Source organism: Apteryx mantelli, chromosome 2, assembly GCF_036417845.1.
Source record: "Apteryx mantelli isolate bAptMan1 chromosome 2, bAptMan1.hap1, whole genome shotgun sequence".
Lineage (NCBI taxonomy): Eukaryota > Metazoa > Chordata > Aves > Apterygiformes > Apterygidae > Apteryx > Apteryx mantelli.
The window spans coordinates 43594179-43607763 of NC_089979.1; the positions used below are offsets into that span (position 1 = coordinate 43594179).

The 13585-nt window shown below is 39.0% G+C and overlaps 1 protein-coding gene across 1 annotated transcript in view; it reads left to right on the plus strand.

The window, feature by feature from the left end:
* Window positions 1–1221: 1221 nt before the first annotated feature.
* The window catches only part of CRISPLD1 (cysteine rich secretory protein LCCL domain containing 1), a 41952-nt gene continuing 29588 nt past the window's right edge, over window positions 1222–13585 (plus strand). Inside the window, 2 exon segments of the mRNA XM_067290566.1 lie at window positions 1222–1289; window positions 2223–2545. Coding sequence (XP_067146667.1) covers window positions 2288–2545 — 258 coding nt within the window. The 5' untranslated portion in view covers window positions 1222–1289; window positions 2223–2287.

The following is a 13585-nucleotide window of genomic DNA, read 5'->3' on the forward strand; positions in this document are numbered from 1 at the left end:
CCTCAGCATCACAAAGAAAAAGTCATAAAGCTGAATCCATGTGGAACATCACAATTCTGCATATCATGATGCATAATACCCATAGCACCCTGCAACACAGAGTTGGTTCATAGTGGTTAGGAAAATTATAACTAAAACTGAGAAAGAAAGAGTACAATAAGAAGCAGTGGGTTTCTTGCATGGCATTGTTTCTCATGGGCCCATGAAATTTGGAAGTATTTACAGAAGTATTTACAGAGCTGATGTCTGGAGCCAGCTGAATTCTGATGAATTTTAATCTCAGTGTCTCAGTTTCTGAAAATAAAAAGATAGCAAGCATTTGCAAGCTGGCACAGCAGTCCTGTAAAGACTGGAATCTGCTTGATTGTACTATTTGTTAGCTCATTGTACCAAATTATACTATATAAATGAAACATTGTCCTTATCAGCTTGCATAAAAAGATTTAGACTATGAGACGTTGATGCAAATACAGTGCAAAAGTACATATCTGACCCTGTGTCTTGCCAGAAACACGAGTGATTAAAAGTTTTTGAATTCTACTTCATGAAGAGGTCTCACGCAGCTGGTCTGAATCCACAATAAAATTCCTGTCCTGATACCTCCTGCCATATTCATGTGTCCTCAGCTTTTGCAGAGCTCATGTGTGAGCAACCGGCTTTTCCATTTTGCTTTGCAGCATCAGGAGCGACTGACTTAGCATCCCCTACCCAGCTATCAACAGCTGGAGGTGGCAGGGCGTAGGGCCCCGTCTTGTCCTATTTCGGGCATTTGTAGGATCGAGGCCAAAACCAGGCTGGATGCAGAAGTCCCGGCTGAGGTTTGCTGCCCCCGGGATGCTGCGCGGTCTGAAGCCGGACTACCCGGCGCCGCGGCGCCCGCGGCACCCCGGGAACCCCCGGAGGGGGGGGTGGGGGCTGTCCCCCCTCGCCCAGGTGAGGACGGCGCCCGGGGCGGCGCGGGGCGGCGCGGAGCGGAGCGGAGCGCGGCCCGCCCCGGCGGGGTGCCGGGGAGTGGTGTCCGCGCACGTCACCGCCGCCCGCGATAAATGCCCGGCGGGGAGGGAGGCCGGGAGGCAGGCACGGAGGCGCACGGAGCTGCTCGGGGCGGCGCGGCGCGGCACGGCACGGCACGGCACGGCACGGCACGGCGCGGCGCGGCACGGCACGGCAGCCGGCAGCGCGCACAGCGGCCCCCCTCCCTGGCCGGCCCCGCGCGCCCGCGGCCGGGCCGCGCCGCGCCGGGCGAGCACGGAGGGCCCCGCGGCAGGACGGCGGCCGCCGGCGGAGGGGTAAGGAAGGGCCCTCGCGCCCGCGGAGCCCCGGCGGAGAGCGCTTGCTCGGGGCCGGCTTCCCGGCGTGCCGAAAGGCGGCGGGGCCGGGGCCCCCGCTCCAGGCTGGTGCCGGCGGCGCGGCCGGCAGCGTCCTTTCCTGCCCCTTTTTCGTCTTTTTGTCTTCCTCTCACGGCTGGATGCAGCGCGGTCGATGTGGCGGTATTAATGCAGTTTGACCCAGAGTGAGGAAGCCCTCGGGCTCTCCTGCCGATAAGTACTCAGCCTTGTAGCAGTAGGTCTTGGAATATTCTGCTTTTGATAGTACTACTTTTTCAAAGAGTTAGCTATGCTTTTCTTTGTTCAGTAAATAGAATCACTCCCTCTCTTCCCCCCCCCCCCCCCTTTGTTTGACAGAGTTGAATACTTCTAGTTTTACTAGGGGCTTGGAAATCATAAAACAAAAGCTCTTTCTTAATCAAAATTGTATTTTCAAATGCACCAAAAGTGTATATTTTGTATTAACTTTCTTGAGTTCTTCAGTTTACATTTAGCATTGAATGCAAGCCTTTTAGCTTGAAATGCTTTTTTTTATTCATAAATTCCAGTACTGGCAGACCTTATCTAAAGTCTAATTTTCATTAATGCCTGGCTCCATCTAAGTACATATGAAAAGCATGCTTTCTTGTAGGCAGCCACTGAAGTGGGCGTGCCAATGTACTTTATAAAGCCACTTAAATGATCCTAAGTTCATAAGGTTGAAGATAAGCTATCTTTCAAAAATCACAGCATACATTTATTGGTGGAAAGTACATGTAGCATCCTAGTCTGTCTCCCTAAAACAACACTGGCAAACTCTCTACCCACTACAGTTTGACTTTTGTTATGCAGCAGATTCATACAGGCCAGTACTTCAACCTCAAAATTACATTGCTCTCTCTTATGCCTTTACAGGTAACAGACCTGGAAGAAAGACTTTGTCTTGGAGCTAGCTCCTGAGCATTTTGAGATCATTCATCATGAAGTATGTAGTACAGGAATGGCTCAGAGTAACTACCTTGCTATTCATAGCTCAAGCAGTTTCTGCAATGATTCTTCCCAATGCCACGGTCTTAGAGGAACTTTTGGAAAAGTACATGGATGAAGATGGTGAGTGGTGGATCGCCAAGCAGAGAGGGAAAAGGGCTATCACAGACAGTGATATGCAAAGTATCTTGGATCTTCATAATAAATTACGGGGTCAGGTGTATCCACCAGCTTCCAATATGGAATATATGGTAAGGAAAAACCGATAGTGAAATCCGGAAAGAAATGTTCATAGAGTAGTTATTGTCACTTTATCAGCATACTTTCAGTTTTAGCTTGCCTGTTTTCTCATTTGAAGCACTTGTTACTTGTTTGCCTCTCTCACTCTCTTTTTTCTTTTTAACAGCACAGGGTAAACTGTGAGATTAAAAATTGCCTGTTTGTGGATCAAGTGTCATATTCTACTGATATTAATGGGTTTATCTCTGATAGCTGTCCTGAATGGAAGGAGTCTTCCTCAGTGTAAGGGTCCAATTTACAAAAGTGGATTATTCATAATAGTTGATTATGTCTTAAGAAGTTACCATTTAAGAAGTTTCAAAATAACATAGGTTCTCTCCCAAGCTTCTAGGCTGGATGGAATTTCTGAGCAAAAAGAGGCTACTATAACAAGAAAGTCTTCTACTTAAGTTGGCATGTGCTACTGGACTGGAGTCCTGTATGTTTCTAATAATGTGATACATAATTTCTATTTGTGTTTTTGCTTTAAGAAATCTCTGTTTTTGGTATGTTATTTGGAGGCTTAAATCTTGCATGTTTCTGAATTTCAATTTTATGCCATAGTTCAAGGCTAACCTATAGCCCTCTTTACCAGTTAGATCAAATCAGGTATGCTAAAATTTTGTTATTGGAGGTTTTAAGAAGGTTTAACAGGAATGGGCATCTTTTCTTCATTCTTGCTTCTGCAGAAAAGTTTAAATCTAGTTCCTGTGCTGGTACTATGTATTATTTGTTTATTTCTCCAAGTATCAGAGAAATATCATTACTATAAGAAGGGCTGGTAACACCAAATATTGCACAGGTTTCCTGACACCTTCCATTGGAAGGTGATAACAGAGGATTGTACTAACACATTTGAAGATGTAACTGTCTGTCCCAGCTTGGAGTGATTTCTCTCTCAGCATGGACATGTGATTGAACAGAGCATGTGTGTGTCCTGGAGACATGCTTGCTTAAATCAAGAAAAGCAATTTAACTTAAGTTAACCAACACAAATGTTATAATATTAGGCTAAGAGCAATCAGAGAATTAGTTACCTCATCTCATCCCCAAACAAAGGGGCAATAATATCTTAAACTCCTTTAACTGTTTCAATTATGGCCATATCCTTAAACTTTATTTTCTGTTGTGACTTTTTCAAACCTTTCTGTAATATTACACTTTTGTTCCCAGTATTTTACTCAGGTTGACCTTTTTTCTGGAAAACTTGAGCCAAAGCTTCCCAGCCTTTTTGTAAAATGAGAATAGGGAAGAATATATTGTTTTCTTGAGTTAAAATACTGCAGAACTCTTCCTTGAGATTCTACAAAAGGATAACTTTGATTTTAGTTATACACCTGTTTCCATTCCTAATATACATTTTCCTGTGTTATGTATCTTGGAAGATGGAATTTGGATGTACTCATTAGAGCTAGATTTTTTTAGCAGCTGTATTCTTCAAAGATTCCTTCTGCACTGCACACACTTCGGCCTAGACTGTGTTAGGTTTGTACTTGGAGCAAGGACTTTATTTCTTTTTCTCCCTTTTTTTTTTTTCTTCCCATCTGCTCTCCAGTGGCCCCTGCTCTAGAGCACAAGTGACATGGAAGTGAAATTGCCTGAATTTAATGCAGATATGGAGATATCCTTAGGGAGAAGGAGTGGGGAAATAGGAGCAGAAGAGGACAGGCAGCTTTTAGGAGAGAGTGGGACTAAATGTTGGCAATAGTATCCAAAGGGACCAGGGACGGCCTTGGGCAAGAGTTTGGGATTCATAACACTTAAAGGGTCCATCCAAAGAGACGGACACTGATGTTCAGGGGATTCATGAGCAGGAGACAGAGGGAGGCTGAGAGTCTGGTCAAGGGAACACCAAGGAATCAGTGGTATGGAAGGAAAGAGCGTTTGAATAGATATGGTTGGGGGAAGAAGAACTGGGACTCTCTGGGCAAAGAAAGATTGGGAGTAGAAGGTTATGGAGGGAGGTTAAGAGCATAGGAATTTGCTAAGAGGCTATTTTAAAAGACTAAGCCATAGAGTGAGTGGGAAGGGAGACTGTAACAAGTGGGGGAAGCAAGCGGGAGCGGGGATTGGGAACTGAGAGAGGATGGTTGGGGAGACAATGGGAGCTCTGCACTGCTTGATCAAAGGTAGGAAATGCCAGAATAATTTGATTCCTTGCACACATTTTATAATAAAGTCTGTAATTATGTGACTGTCCACTGTCTTTTCCATATGATGTGTCATAAATGAATCAGGGCTATTTAATAGGTTTAATAAGAGCAAGATATGAATATGAAACCATAAAAGAGGCATGGGGCCACAGACTGAACAACCAAGAAGGGGCAATAAATGATAGGATTGTTCATTAAGGAAACATGATTTGTTTTGTGCAATCAATGACACCAAGTTCCTTTGGGAAAAAAATAAAATCTGGTCATTATCACTGTGTGTATATGCAAGAAATGTGTTAATTATACAGGCAAACTCCTTTCAGTAATTTCGTAACTACTTACTGATTTTGCAGCTATATAATTATTGTTCATAATTGAATGTAGACAAATGCATGTTGTGACACTTAATATACACTTTATTTTTCAAGATGCATATTCATAATAGGCCTTCCAGATTAAAAAAAAAAAAAGCTCTTAGATCTTGTTTTAGAAGTTTCTGTGACCTCTGAATCAGAGTTTTATGGATGCTAGAAATATCAAACAGCCAAGTATTGATAAAATTAAAACTGTACTTGGCTATTTATTGAAAAATAAAGGATAGGGCTAGATGGGGGTGTTCAATTACAAAAAAAAAAAAGAAAATTCATCAGATATACTCATACTACTAAAAAAAATAAATCTTACACTTTGACTAGGATACAGCTGGTCTTATCAAAGGCTGAGTTGCAGCTCTCCAGAATAGGGTTACAATCCTTCTGAAGTTTGCTTGATATCTAGTGAAATTGATAAGTAAATAAGCAAAACTTTGTCTACTTTTGGGATGCTTTAATAGTACAGAAATACTAGCAAAAAGCTCCTGCTATGGCCACAGTCCTGCCAGAATAAGCTGTGCTTTGTACTAGTAAAACCATTCCTTGGAAATAGAGCTAGGTCTATTTGTGAAGGTTAATTTATTAAATCTTACTGAATCTGAATGCAAGTGTTCAAAGTTCAGACACCTGACTGATATACTTATCTCTCTAGAAGTCTGTCCTATAGGTTAAGAAAAAGTTTAAAATCTCCAAGTGTACTTGGAACTGGGAGAGAACATCTGGGGATTGCATGTCTCTCATTGCACTATTTGTATGTTACAGCTAAGCTAACCTGACAGCTGGCTCTGGCTAAAAAGGCTGGCACTACCTCTCTGACTCAACTGCTGGCTGCATGCCTCTGTCCCACTCCTGCCACTGGCACTTCTCTGAGTTGATTATGACATTGATTCAAGTACTTAAAGAATCAGAAAAATAATCTGTTTGTTTTGTTTGTTTTTTGGGGGGGTTAGTTTTCTGCCAATTTGCATCCTGGGACTGGCTCCCAGCATAGCTGACTCTGAGCACCAATGTTGATAAAAGGAAGAGGGTGGGAGTACATAGCAAAGGAGTGGAGGAAGAAGAACCACACTTTGGACAGGAGCTATTGGTTATATTGCCTTACTTGTAAGGTCCAGCCTTACCTTTGAGGGAACCACAGGGCTAAGGCTACATTCTCAGTTTAAGTTGTGCAGAGGAGGAAAACTTCTCGCACACTTTTTACTAACATACCTCTGTGTGCATACCTTCTGAATACATTAGTGTTCAGAAGAAGAATGGAACTGCATAGATACTGAAAAGAATAAACTATAATGTGATATTCCATGCCATATGGCATGTTAAAATTTTGATTTGGCTTCAGTCATAAGGAGATGTAGTGATACAAAATAATATCTATGTGATGATACTTTAGTACAGATATTCTGTGGTTCCTTGGCATGCCAATGGCTTTTCCTTAGTTGAAGTAGTCCTCCAGCATTTAAGATCTTGATTCTATTGAGTAAAAAAAAAAAAAAAAGTTGAATTGCCAATTTTCTGTACTGCTGTAAATTCCCCCCCCCCCCCTTATGACATAAAAAGAAAAGATACCAGCCTAGCATAGCTGAGAAACTTGAAGTTACTAACTGCAATAAGAATCACTGTAGAGATGTCTAATCAACAGAACCTTCTCATGGTTGGCTGGCTGAATTTACTGCATCAAAAGTTCATCTTCCCAAATATTCTGTCCCTGGTGGTGATCAGTAGTGGATTCCTAGGGTAAGAAATAAGATCAGAGCATGTAAACAGAGAAACTTCTGCAGTGAAGCCTCCCAGCTTTCAACAAACAGCAGTTCAAGGACTTCCTAAATCTGTTGTATTTTTGTGTCCAATAGTCCCAGATGGGACTTCTATGAATCTAAATGCTATGCATCTTCTATGAGTTTATATTCTTTGCATATATAACATCAAGTTGCCATGCTCTATAACTGTGCACTGTGTGGAAAAAGTACTTCTTTTTTCCTTTAAACCTGCTCTTTTATTTGACACCTCGTTTTTCTTTATTGTGAGAAATAATGCAAAATTTTCACATATTTATCTTTTTTGTCTTTCACAGTTTCGTAGCCTTTTAGCATATCCTCCGTAGCCACCTCTTTTTCAGCTGAAGAGTCCTACACTTCTAACTTGAAAACTATTCCCTCCAAAAAGGTGTTCCATTATGTTGTCCTTCTCCATCTGCTGTGGTTCTACTGCATTCTTGTTAGTTCAAAGGGAACACAACTGCATACACTGACAGTTTGGTGTACTGTGGATTTACATAGTTGGATTTTTTTGTTGTTCTTTATTCTCTTCCTAATAACTCTTAACATTTTTTTGCTTTTTGACCTTGAATAAACTAAAGCTGACATTTTCAAAGAGCTCTTCACAGTTTTTCCAAGATCCTTCCACTGTGCTGATGGGTCATTTCCAGCTCCCTACTGTGTATGTATAGTTGGCTGTAATCTCCTGTACTCATTACTTTGCATGTATTGACATGGAATGTTATCTACCATTTTGTCTGCCACTCAGTATTTCAGAATCTTTGTTTTCATATCTCTTTTTTTAACTACCTTAAATAACTTAATACTATCAATAAACATCATCACCCAACTTGCATTCCCCTCTATTGGGATGTTATGAAGAAGCTGCTGTACTGTTATGTACAGCAGAAGACCAAGGATGTATATTTCTGGAAATTTGAAAAATGTTTGCTTATTCTTAAGTTGTTTTCTGTCCTTTTATCACCTTCTCCTTTATCTCAGGATAGCTTTTTTTTTCTTTCTTTTTTTTTTTTCCTGGCACTGCTGATCATGGAAAGGCAAAGACCTGTCCTTTAAGACGTAAAGGAAAGGCCTTGATATGCCGTGCATTTGTCAACATATGTAATAGTCTTGGAATATGTAAGAGAATATATTATTTCTGTGGTTAAAATACTCATTTGGCAAATCAACAGTTTCCGACACTACTTAGAGCCTTATACACACTACTGTCATCAATATCACCCTTAAATAATGCATGAAGTGTCATACAAGAAAAACTCTTACCTCAAACAATGGTAACGTGATAAGTCAGGAAATAAGTACATTGGTTTGTTGTTCAGACTAGATTGACATGGAAGGTCTTATTCTACCTTCAATTAGAAAGGGTTATTTATTACTGCATTATTAATGAATTATTACTAAATTGTAAAGTGTTGATAAAACTCAAAATACTTGAGTTAGGCACCATAATCCTACAACTTTCTAATCTTTTGATCTTTTTAATTTCATTTTTTGTAAGTATTATTTGTGTATCATGGACTGACTTTGCAAAATCATTATGTTTTTTGATAATTTTAATGCTAACATTGCACTTTAACAAATTTGACTGTGTTCATGAAAATTGAGATTTTTTTTTTCCCTGATTGTCATGGTTGGCACTTTAAAAATACTCCTAAATATATGAAACATGGAAGATGTTATTTCCTTTGTATTCTAAACAACTGTACTCTGCAAACTACAAAGTATCCACCTGGAATAAAATCTGCAATTTTGATTAATGAATTTATCATGAATTCTATTTTAAGCCTTCTCTTAGTATTTTTTCCTTGAATTCGTAGAAGTAGATATATTTTCCTAAGCACATGAATAAGTCAAATAGCTCACGTGAGATCCTCATTCCATGCATGTGCCTTGGCTGTACTGAAAAGTGTTTAAGTTCCTAACTTGATAAATAGCAACCTATTTCAATCTGGTGTTTCTTGGCACCTGGCCACATACTATGTTTTGTAATTACGATAATTGGAGAACATCAGTGTTCTCTAGGGCAAGTAAGTCTTTATTTATTTATTTTTAGTTTTCTTATGGCCAGATCCTGCCTGTACTCGCTAGGGATATCATCACAAAGCCTATACCTTGCTTCTAAAAAGACTTATTTTGCAAACCTTATGAGAGAAATAAAATCTTATAAAGGTACTCTTTTTTTCTTCTCTCTCTCTCTCTCTTTTTTTTTTTTTTTTTCAGTTCAGGCTAGAGTCATTTATTTGGTATAACTGCATGGTTCCTATCTACTGTTATATTTGTGCATCTCACAGCAGTACTGGATCTATATTTTATTCATAGGTATTAAAAAAAACAAACTTATCTTTCTTCTTACTTTGTGTTGGTATATTACCTCTGAAGGTCTTATCTTTCTGAAAACTTTGATAGTGATAAGTGATGTGTTGGAAGATCTGATACCATATCATTCATTTCAAAACTGTGACTGACTCCTGACTTGCATGGAGCCTCACATTTTGGTGGCATGAAGGTTTGTCACTCTCAATAACTTCATGAAGACTTCAGAAGAAGAAAGTTAAGAATGACCATAAATATTTTGGGGGTCTGAATAATCTTGCATGTTGGTTCAATTTCCCACTTAGAATTTTCTGAATTCTTCCTCAGGGAAATTCATCCTGTATTTGAATACAGATCAGTGGACTTTAGATCATATGAACCCACTGGCACATACAGCTTTTGCATGGATGAGAGTAAAGCATTATTCATGTGGTCATAGTGACTGAATAGGGATTGAAATAAATTTTCAGCTATTGTGTGCTGCTCTTATACCATACGATCTGCGTAAGTCTAGATCTAGCAGTCTCTCTGCGCAAACTTGTCAGATTCCAGCTGAGATTTCTGTCTAGAGCATACTGGGCTACAGAACTGAAATATGCACTGGAGTCAGTCTCTGTGCTCCAGTGTGTAGAGGAGAATTAAAACTGCATGAGGGATGGTAAAGGCCTAGTAGTGGACTTAAACATTTTGATGAATTTTTCTATGCTGAACAGCAGTGCCCTGTTTAAATTCATAGAACTTTGTGACAAAACTCTTGCACGTCTCTGTTCAGTTTGTTTTGTCAGTCTTGCCAAGACTCTGCAGGGACGCTTGGTTAAAAACAATTCCCATTCCTTTTGAGCGGAGAACTTTGGTTTGTGGAATCCTTCAAGTGGCTGGAGAGCGCTTAGGGTGCCAAAAACATAGCGGCTCTTTCAGAGTGAACCTGTCTGCTTTCCCTCTGGTTTTCCACTTCCCTGCTCCTCTTCAAAGGATGGCGTAAGTGCTTCAGCTTCTTTGCCTGTGCTCAAAGGCTACTGACGCTGCATCAAAGAGCACAGTGACGTTAACTTATCCTCTTATTCTCTCTGGCACTTTTAGCAAAGGATTGTGCAATGCAAAAGTGGCCAAGAAAGCAAGTGGATAAGTCCACATTATGACTTTTATTGATGCAATGCCAAAAACAACTAAGCAACTCCAAGTAAAGAAACTGAAAGTGGAAAGCAACAGAAAGGCTTACTGTCTCAAAGTTTGTGGGAGCTTTCCCAAAATAAAAATAAGTAACTACATAGGACAGACACTGTTCCTCTCTTGTTTTGCTGTCAGAGAACTTCATCTCCCATATCAGAGAGATTATTGAGTGGTAATCAGGAGTAACAGAACTATAATAAGTGCAAAATCAAGGCTGAACACAGAAAGAATCACTGAGATTTATAAAAGGAACTCCAAGTAGCCTGCCATCTTCATGACATCTGAATAGGAATCTTCTTTAATATAAGATTTTTAATTTAGAAATAAAAATTGATATTTATTTCTTATATAATTTAATTGAAATACTAGATATGAATTAGACCCCTTACTTATAAATATTACCCCTCAACCTTAGCTTTGGCATGGAGTGTAGTGACTTTCATAGTCAGAAAAACATGATTCATTAAGGAGACTATCTTCTGTCCTTATGAAAAGGCATGATTTTTTACTTTATTATGAAGGAAGATGTCGGTTACTTAAAATGAGGTTACTTCACTCATTAAATCAGTGTTCTGGCTGTGTTTCAAAAAAGAAAGATGCCTGATACATAGCATAATATATTTGTCCTGAGCTCCCTGTTGGCTCTCTGAATGGCTAGGAACTCTTGCATTAATACATTTTCCAACTGTTTTCTTTAAGACTGTATTTAAATGTATTTCTAACAGCTATGTCAATTCACATATAATCAATCTGTGATCTCTTGCAGTAATTTCAATTCATTTCTATTGTTCTAAAGTGATATCACAGTGGTCACCTTTTAAAAGCAAACATTCATTTTGCTGCATATTTGAGATGTTACAGCTAATTCCTGTTCAAAGTCCAGGAAATTCTGTAGCATCTCTAAAGCTACTGTATGAAAGCAAGTAGTTTCAGCTAGTTTATAGTAGTAATCACCATTAGGGTTTGAGGTAAGGACCTGTGCTATGGTCAATTTATAGTTAGCTATAAATATTTATGAATACTCTTTGTAATGAATATACGTAATTCATACTTTGACAATGGACAAAATGCAGAAATCAAGATCAGTTTTTACACCACTGTTGCTTCTTCTGCATTCCTGTCAGAATATACAAATGAATAGATGATTTTAAGTCATGTTTTAATAGAAAGTCTTTATGCACTGTTTTTAAAAAGTGGCAAAGTAAATGTACTGTTTCAGAACACCTTGGAAACCTGAATATTCCAGCAAGGTTTTTTTAATGTGCTTAGAGTACACACAAAATTAAATGTGATTAGTCATGTCTGCTTGTTCCTATTCCTGTTTTTCACTTTTTGAACACAAAAACCTCAAACACATGAAAATGTAATAGAGAGATGCTTCAAAAATTGGTTCAATTTATTCAGTGTTTGGGAACAATATTTTTGGCCTCATACTGCTTTCCTGTTTCCAGGCAAAAGCCACAGTTTTTCCTGCTTTTTAATCTTTTCCAAAAGAGTCGCTGAAACCTCAAGGTCTATTCAGGGATTTCTGCCCAGGTTAAAGCTCTATAAACTCCGGCCTACCACATGGTAGCGTATGAGGTCCTTGCCATTTATTTCTAGACAAACTGTATTCCTCCATCAGCAAATGGATACCTAACTTTCATGGTAGTGAAAAGTTTAATAATTTTACATATCCTCTTTCTTTGTGTTTAAAGGATATATTAGTACTTATTAGCATGTTTTTTTTTTCATATTTTTAGTGAAATTTTTGTCCAGTGCTTCAGCGTTTCAGGACTCTTGAATTTTTGTGCTCACTCTGCTTTATACTATCTAGGTGACCTTAGGGGAGCATTGAGTCCAGTATTTCCAAACGTAGATGACTGAGGCTAAGCATCTCAGTTGTCTGTAGGTGACTTTCTTTGCAGATGTGCTAATAATTGATAATTCCCATGGACTTCCCTCTGAAGCCTAGGTGTGGATGAAAATGCCTTACAAAAACCTAATTTTCTTAGAAAGCCAAGCTGAAAACTGCCAACGTCTGTCAAGAACATATCATGTCAAACAAATCTTTTTTTGACCCAGAAGTTAACTAGCACAGTGTGTAAGGGTGTACTCAGTGCCAAAATGGCAGAGCATTGAAAGTGGTGGTGCGCTGTTGGAGTCCTTCCCTTTTTGGTTCAGTATTTTGTTTATGTCTTGGATAAGTCCAGCATACACTTCAAAACTGCAGAATACATTTAGCTGGGTTTAGGTTGTGATTGTTTTAGAGAACAGAGTCGAAATTAGAAGAACTTGAAAAATTGAAGTAATGGCCTTGAATCAACATGATGAAATGCAAGTTTAATTGCAAGGTACAGAAGAAGGAGGAAATCAAACAAGTAGAACGCAAGAAATAAAGTGTGTATGTAGCCCTACAGAAAAAAAGATGCAGGGGTTATGCTGAATTACAAAATAATACGAAGCAATGGTCTTTCAAAACAGGTAAACCATCAGGTATGCATGACTTCTCTGTGTGAAACTGGTGAGACCTTGGCTGAAATGTGATGCGCAGTTATGGTCATGTTTTAGGAATGGTCTAGCTGCAATAGTGAGAATGAAGGAGATTAGTAGAATTGATTATAAGATCAGGGTATGTGATTTATGAATAAGACTGAAGGAGAGAGGCAGCTGAATTTGGTTAATCTGGGAAATAAAAAAATTGTTACAGAGAGTGATTTGTTTTTTCTTCTTGGAAAGAAAACATCAGCTAGCATTGCAGGGAAGGAGATCTAGGTTACATACCAAGGAAATCCTCTTTACTCTTACAGTGATGAAACTCTAAGAGATTGTGAAACTATTCTAATTTATTAATTAAAAATGTGGATAATATAGATTTTATTCTGGCTCAGTGCAGGAAGCTAGACTATAGTTAAGATCAGTCTCTTGAGGTCTTTTCCAGCTATACCTCTTTGTGATTCTCTGCTGGCACCATGTAGCTGATTTCTCTTTCTTAACTGTATTTATGGCTTATTTGATCATGGCATCCAATGTTTCATCTTTCCTTTTTTCCTTCTCAGCGTCACTGGTCTTAAAGAATACAGTGTATTCTATTAAAAAGCAAATAAATACCCATACTGTACTAAGGTATTTACTTTACCACTCTCTCCCTATATTTAGAATGTATACAGCAATGAGGTATTTATACTATGCCTTGGTAAATGTTTATTTTCAGTGTTGCCCGCTGTACTTACTTTTCCATCTTTACTGAG